This window comes from Nicotiana attenuata, chromosome 1, assembly GCF_001879085.1.
Source record: "Nicotiana attenuata strain UT chromosome 1, NIATTr2, whole genome shotgun sequence".
Taxonomy (NCBI): Eukaryota; Viridiplantae; Streptophyta; class Magnoliopsida; order Solanales; family Solanaceae; genus Nicotiana; species Nicotiana attenuata.
Window position 1 is genome coordinate 104,813,853 of NC_031989.1, and position 8,192 is coordinate 104,822,044.

The window sequence follows — 8,192 nt, forward strand, 5'->3', positions numbered from 1 at the left end:
TCATTCATTTCTGTACAAATTAGATGGCGATGTATCTGATAAGTCACGTGGGGATACACAAACCACGCTTTTTGCCAACTCGCTGGCAACATGCATACTGCAACTAAATAAATAACTCTTTCTGTAAATAAATTAAATTTGTAGATATTTCAATATTATTTTTCACGTAATTAACAGAAAAAGTAAGAAAAGTTCATCGGACTGGTCAGAAGACCACGGATCGATCGAAAAGTGTCTTTAATATGGTTTGGCAAATTATCCAAGTGTGATGAGCTAATTTCGTACTCGATGTTCATTTTGGTTTTCATCATCTTTCTTCTTTGTCCCCCATATAATAAGCGATATAGTAGAAATCTCTTCTTTAATATATAATTCTATAGTAAACAATTTAACTCCATTCTGGAAAAGCAATGAATTGCTCCCAAATTCACACTATGGAATTAAAAAAAAAGCTTACGGATAAATTTAAATAATTTAATTAACTGCTTACACACTTTAGGCCGACTTGCATCTTTTAAATGAACACAAAATATGCATCTTGTATATAAATTTTTACTGCTTTCATATATATGTTCGGTTTGTACTATCATATTTAACTTATTTAGTTAATTAGTTACATGAAAAACACGACTCTTGAGCGTAGTGATGCACATGCCAATCTTTGCCAACTCGGCCTCCACATGCATCCTGCTAATACAAGACTTTTTTGTCTCCAAATCTATGTATTTATAATAAAGTCAATTATTTTAATCTTTAATCCTCAAGAGGAAAAAAATTACTCCATACTAGTATATGGCAGTAGAATATTTTGATTTTATTTTGGTTCCACATTTGAAAATGAAAATCATTTATATATTGAGTTTTTTACTTTTTTTATTCTTTTATCTTCTCCCCAGGTACACTGCTCCTCTGAGAAAATGACTCCTTGTATAACACAACAAACCAATTAATACAAAATAGAGACGATTCACGTTTTTTTGTAGTAGTTTTCGTATGAAATGGGAAATAAGCTTGCCCATTAATGTAATCCATAAGGCACGTAAGTTTTACTTTTCTTCTTCAGATGTTCATACGTAATTTAAGATTGCTGATGACTAAGAGTTGAACCTTGTATAAAACGAGATGGTCTTAAACCAAAGTATTAATCAACAGCATATAACAATGTTGTCTGAACCATTTTGCTGGTTCAATAGGGAGATTACAAGCTCTCCATATACATTGCCTAAACTTAATACTAACGTAATTATTTGCCTTATATTCTTGTATATAAATTACATGAACCAAAAAATTCTTCATCCAAAAGTTAAAAAAGAATCATACAATCGTAAAACCTGTGACGACAGTTCGTACACTTCTTTTCCCTGTTGAAAGGCTGATTGTTCTTTGCACGTAGCCTTTCTATATATTTCTCTAATCACAATTGGCACGAATAATATAATATAGAGATGATCACCACACATCACGCAGATATCTTCCAGTCATTTGCAAGTTCTTCACCAAGCCCTCAGCCTTGGAGCTGTCAAGTGACCCCTGAGATATTTCAAGAAATCAAAAACCCTCCAACAGAAATGACAAATGACTATTGGAATTAAATAAGGAAAGGAGGTGGATAGGTAGCCGAACATACAGCCCATTCACGTCTCAGAATAAAGACCACAGCCAGAAAATAATACTACGTTATTGAGAATTTTTACCTGATCCTGGGCAATAGTGTGAAGAGTCCGATGAACGTCCCTAGCCATGCCTTTTGCATCACCGCAGACATATACGTATCCTCCCTGAGAAATCATGTTCCAGATATCTGCAGCCTAGACACAAGAAAATAGTTAGGTGACATATCTCAAAACAATCATTGGCATAAGATAAGATCTATTTGCACCAGTACCAAAAGGGTGAATGAGCTGCATACCTTCTCTGACATTTTATGTTGCACGTATTCTTTGTTAGGTCCTTCACGTGAGAAAGCAACTACCAGCTCAGAAAGTGCACCGGCCTCAAGGAAATTGTCCAACTCTTCTTGATAGATGTAGTCCTGTAGATACGAACAGATGAGTTGAATGGATGTAGTGCAGAGACATAAATTATAGTAGCAAACATCTGTGCTTATGTGGGTGAAATTGCGCTGATATCCATAACCAGTTTAAAAACTAACCATTTGGCGGTTCCTGCATCCAAAAAATAACACTGCAGGACCAAGCTCAGCTCCTTCTTTCTTAAAAGCTAATCTTTCCTGAAAAGATAACAGAAGGGTCAAATGCTTTGCATTTCAAGGACTCACACTAAGATCGGTCTCTGATGGTTTGAGTCTAACCTGGAGGAAACCTCTGAATGGTGCCAACCCAGTACCAGGGCCGATCATTATGATTGGAACCTTGTTATCAGCTGGCAGTTTGAAGTTTGATTGCCGAACAAAAATAGGTGCTGTACTGCAGGAGAGGCTTTCTTCTAGAGGAACAGCATTCTGAAAGAGGAACCAAAAGAAAATAGAATGAGAACAAAAGCTACATTCCTTTAACATAAAACAGTCTAAGAAATTTCAAAAGAACTGAATGGATCACTGAATAGTCTAGTTAGTAACTCCTAATAAATTAAGCTAAAAGTGGCAAGAAGACAAAAGTCTCGGTCTGGCTAAATGCACAATGGTAAAACCAGTCAAGTGGGTCCTTGTAATTTATTTGAATGTGTCAGAAAAGTTCAAACTTCATTTAGTAAATACCTTCATCCATGTTGAGCAGACACCCTTATGAACTCGTCCAGATGGCATTTTGTCATAAACCAGTGCACAAGTAACATGAATTCTAGATGGCGCCATCCTGCAAGTAAATGTAGATCATAAGGTTATGTTCCCTGAATTGTCAAATCAAATAGACGGAAGGAAGTAGAAGCAATCTTTCATTTCCAGAAGGTAGTACAAAAATAACAGAAAATGGAAGAAAAAACATCAGGAGGGTGTGTTATAGTCAGGCAACAGTATGTCTGACATTGCCGAAAGTACCTCGTACTACGTTCAACGAAGAAAGGAAAACCTACCTCCAAGAAAATACGAACATAATTCTCCAACGAAAATCTCTAAAACAATGTCTTACATCCTCATTTTTGTTGCCCATTATTGGATACTAATGTTAAAAGGTTAGCCATTCTTTTTTGATAAGGAAATGTTAAAAGTTTAGCCTTTATGGTTAATTCATGTCATTCCCATCCTACATTGTGCCCTTCCAAGATATATTGAACAAGCCCTCCAACATTTTACTTTCAAAATTTGAAAGAACTGCAAAATGTTACTAACCTAGGAGATGATGAGATAGAGTAGAATCTCGGTTGTAGGCGAGGAGCAACAGAAGCAAAGAAAACCCCAAGTGAAGGCTTGGCTGAAGGAAATTCAGCCATGACTTCAAGAAGGCTTCTCTGACTTGCAACTATCCACTGAGCATATTCTTCCTGAAGAAGTAAGTTACACAGAGACATGAGAATAATGAATCTAAGCTCTACTAAGTCAAAGTACAATGCAACAAGTCCATACCTTTCCAGCCGGTGATGCAAGATTTCTCAATCGATCAGCTTCATTTGGATCAGAAGCACATGCCGCTAAAGCAAGTAAAGCAGACTGCAAGATATGCAATTAAGCATGAGTACTTCATAGCCCACAGAAGAAGACAAGGAAATTCAAGATCAGAAGACAAGTTACCTTTTTAGGAGAACTCAAAAGATCAGCATACCGAGTCAATGCTGTTCTTAAAGTGCAAGGAGGGAAGGGAGACGTCAATGAGCTTCCGCCCAGTGGTGTGCCATCTTCTTTATCAGTGTGAATGGAAAAGAAAGTGTCGGGTGATATGTTTAGTAACCTTTCAGCTTCCTCTACGGTCTCAATCAAATTTTCACAGTACACACCGACATGATCACCAGTTTCATAACTGAGAAACACAAGAACTATTTTAGAGAACATGACCACAACCAATTTCAATGACAGCACTATCACTTGGCTTCAAATAACCACATGCAATATATATATATATATATATATATATATATATATATATATATATATAGAGAGAGAGAGAGAGAGAGAGAGAGAGAGAGAGATAGTATAGTGTATTATATTCACTAAGTGTATTATATATACTTTTATATATATATATATATATATATATATATATATATATATATAGAGAGAGAGAGAGAGAGAGAGAGAGTTCTTGAGCGAAGAATAAAAAAAGCATCAAATGTTGAATGACTTAACAGATGACTTACACAACTCCAGTTCCAGAAATGTCAAACTCTAGATGAGTGCAAGAACGATCAGAAGCAGGAGTATGAAGCTCCTTCTTCACAGCAACATTAGCTCTGCAGACACAGAGGTACATAGAGGCAAGATTAGAACTGAAGAGAGAATAATACAGAATTTGAAATCCAAAGATGTTGAAAGTAGGAAGAGCGAGATGTTAGCTTCTTACATGCAGGGATGTTGAGCATCAATGACCGCATGTCCATTTGCATGACCATTTGTGTTACTCAAGTCGTTGTCAGGCTTTTCATGGATAACAACCCTATATTCCAAAACTGCAGCGGTATATGGAGTTGCAGCAGTTGCATCATCCCCATCCAGAAGAAACTTATCCAATTCAGGCCACACTAATTCACGCCTAAAGCATTCACATAATTTAGGCTTTTGGTATGAGCATACAAATATTGAGAATACAAAAAGGGAACTACTTTCATAGTAGCATAAGTTATTGTAACATACCATGCAGCAAAATCATCTTCAATGCATTGGTCATCATCTCCAAGACCCACAGGAACAAGCCTCTGGCCACCTGTAGTTGATACAAACACATGTAAGAAAGGAGAACCAAGCTATTATTCTAGAACCCAATGCGATAGGTTTCCTCTACACCACACTTCAATTTCTGAACTTAAAGAGGTCCTTCTATTAACCATGCTATTTTAATAAACAGCCCTTCTACAATTAAAATACTCAAACTAAGATTGAGTGAATAGCATGCTCTACTGCAAGTGATTTAACACTAAGCTGAAACTAAACGACTCAAAGTTACTGTTCTAATTATACAGCACAGCGTCATGTGAATGATATCCATCTAGAGAACAGTTATCAAATATTTCATATTCATAACAAAAATTCGTAATCAAAAGAGAATGCTACCTTGCTCAGCAAGAAGGTCATCCACCACTTTTGCAATCTGTCAACCAATAAAGAGAACAAAGAAGAACATGTTAGCAAAAAGCTGACATATTAGTTTTTTCCCCAATGTATTTTGGGAATATAGGAACAGGAATCAGTGCAAGAACAATATAATTATTCTCAGACCTTGTTGAAATGCTCGTATTGTCTGTTACCAAGGCCAAATACTCCATACTGAAGATTTTTAAAGTAGTCACCCCTCTCTTTTCCCTTCAGAAAATAACAGTACAACAATTAAGCTGAGATGCAACGAACATAAACGCACAAAATGATAGATTACTTGATCAATCTATTACATTTACCTCTACAAACCATTTATAGAATCTGGCAGCATTATCAGTTGGCTCACCATCTCCATATCTATAACCAACCAACCATTAACCAAGTTAGTAACATCATTTGCATATATGCAAGTTTTCATATATAGCAAATACAAATAGATCATTGCGCATGTAATTATTCAAATTCGAAAATTTCCAACGTACGTGGCCAAGAAAAAGAATGCCAATGTTTCTTTCTTCAATTTCTCTTCATAGTCATCATCATCAGCCGCATAATCATCCTAGAATTGATATTTAAGCAATCAGAAACAGTGAATCATTATTCTCATAATCAATAGCTTCACTTTATATATCACACTTACAGAGAAAACATATCAGAAAAAAGAACTCACCATATCAATCACTTTAAAGGTAGCCTTATCATATCTGGCCTTGGCTTCCTCGGCAAGTGCCTGTACAAATCCATTAAAATCACTTAGTAGTCTTCACGACGATCAACAACACCACAAAAGTCACCTTTATTTGCAAATCATCTGCTAAGATGACAAAATTACCCTTCCTCATATGCTCGTACACCACTTTTTGTCAATTCACATGTTTAAAAGTCGGAAACTTTTTACACTTTCACTTTATGGAATATGATTACTCCTTTTGACAGATTTTACAACTCAAAAATCATGACCACCAAATCCACAAATAACATTTATAACTTTAACTTCTATTGTTTTTTACACTATCAGATAATTGTGGCCTCCAACAGCAGGATTGCAAATGAAATGTAAATGTCTATAATAATCCAAATTTCCCAATTTGGTAAGAATGACTATATTTCGAAATGATTATTTAAACTTCCTAATTTACTTATCGCCACCCAAATGAATATGACTTGTCTTAGATCACACCTTTCAAAATGTCCAGGTGTTTAAATTAGGATGGAGAGAATATATAAGTGTTCCAATAAATAATCATGGAACAGCTTTTAAATCTGTAAAGATTTTAGTTAATGACAAACCTTAGCAAAGCCTTCAGCAGTACCAGTCTGGGTACCAAAAAAGATGGTAACTTTCTTCTTGCCATCATCAATTTCTTCAGGTTCAATAACCGACTTAGGAACCACCAACTTGGGCGGCTCTACCACCTTCTTAGCAGAAGTTGAGGAGCGCCGCCACATCAAGACAACTGCACATCCGATCAAGACAGCAACCGAGGTTGTCAATATCATCATCAAATCTTTGTTCTCCATCAGCAGAGCTGCCAACGAAGCAGGAGAACTTGAGTCGCCAGAATCTGATGATGAGTTCAGTTGATCGAATATCTTTCCACCTTTAAAGATCGCCGCCATAAAATCAAAAGGAGAAAGTTTCTCTGATGTAGACTCCATTTTTTCTATGTAATCAAGAATTCAAACTGAAAGTGGAAAATTTGAACTCTATGTGAATTTTGCTCAACTGGGCAAGCGTTAATTACCCAGTTGATGAGATTAACTCTGATGATTCAACCGGCGACAAAACTGGAGAGAAGGCGATGAAAACGAGGGAAAAAAGAATGACAAAGTAAAAGCTTTTGGTTTAGAACAGAGAGTTTTTTGGCTGGTGAATTTGGTTAGGTTTGGAGAGACTTGCTGAGGAAATTAAAATGAGAGGGGAGAGCAATATATGGAGGAGCTGAAAGGGAGTGATGAATGAAGGAAAGAAGAGAGAAAGGGGACGGGCAAACAGGCAACGCCCACCAACCCAGACTGGTCAACCCACCTAACACATATACTAACGTATTAACTATGGTTAAGTATTATATTGTGCCATTTTTTGGTATGTTTTGGTGGGTAAAAAAGTTTCCTTTTTGAAGTCGAGATTTCTAACCTGAGGGGCAGCTCAACTGGTAAACGCTTAAGGACAAAGTCCTTCAGGTCGTCAGTTCGAGTCCCGCAGGGCTATTGGAGGTATTACAAATCGGCCGCGTCTTTAGGGTCCGTGAAACTAATTGTGGTGCACGCATTGAAACAGCGGGTCCCGATGAATACAACTAGTCGGGTTCGCAAAACAATGCCCGGAAACCACAATTAAAAAAAAAAAGTCGAGATTTCTGAAATGCCCTTTTCTGTCCTTTACTTATTTTGATGAAAGACTATTGGTATAAATTTCATGTTGGTGGCGTATGCGTATGTCATATTTGACTATTTAATGCCCCTTACCGGCCCGCTCCTTTAGGTAGACCTTTTGAAAGGAAACTAATACATTAAAATTGCGACTACTCGCTCTACTAGTCCATCTGTTTCAATTTAAAATTGCGACTACTCGCTCTACTAGTCCATCTGTTTCAATTTATATAAATCTATTTCTTTTTTTATTCGTTCTAAAAAGAATGAACCCTTTCTAAATTTGATAATAATTTAACTTAAACTTACATTATACCCTTAATGAGAAACTTTTACAATCACACAAATACTCTGGGGCCCTTTTTGACTTGTTTAGGATCACAAATTCCAAAAGTTTTCATTTTTTTCTTAAACTCCTTGTTTAACCAAAAAAATGGAATTTCGATTAAAGCTTATAATTTAGAAGAACGTGGGTTACTGATAATCGAAAGAATGTATAAAAGAAAGCAATTTGGATAGCAAGAATATAATCAAGAGAGAAACAAGCAAACCAAAGTATATTCAGATAGTGTTTCGTGTCCTTACCATTGATCAGTTATGTCCCTTTTATAGCTATTTG

The 8,192-nt window shown here is 36.2% G+C and overlaps 1 protein-coding gene across 1 annotated transcript; it reads right to left on the reverse strand.

Annotated features, from left to right (window-relative positions):
• On the reverse strand, positions 1,092 to 7,205 carry LOC109231601 (NADPH--cytochrome P450 reductase-like). The gene is made up of 18 exons (XM_019397253.1): positions 6,491 to 7,205; positions 5,871 to 5,930; positions 5,683 to 5,759; positions 5,500 to 5,557; positions 5,324 to 5,407; positions 5,159 to 5,195; positions 4,742 to 4,811; positions 4,452 to 4,640; positions 4,249 to 4,341; positions 3,686 to 3,911; positions 3,521 to 3,604; positions 3,287 to 3,438; positions 2,717 to 2,813; positions 2,312 to 2,461; positions 2,153 to 2,230; positions 1,910 to 2,032; positions 1,695 to 1,808; positions 1,092 to 1,530 (listed from the first exon to the last, which is right to left on the reverse strand). The coding sequence occupies exons 1-18, from the start codon at positions 6,857 to 6,859 to the stop codon at positions 1,450 to 1,452; spliced, it is 2,142 nt and encodes a 713-aa protein (XP_019252798.1). The 5' UTR covers positions 6,860 to 7,205; the 3' UTR covers positions 1,092 to 1,449.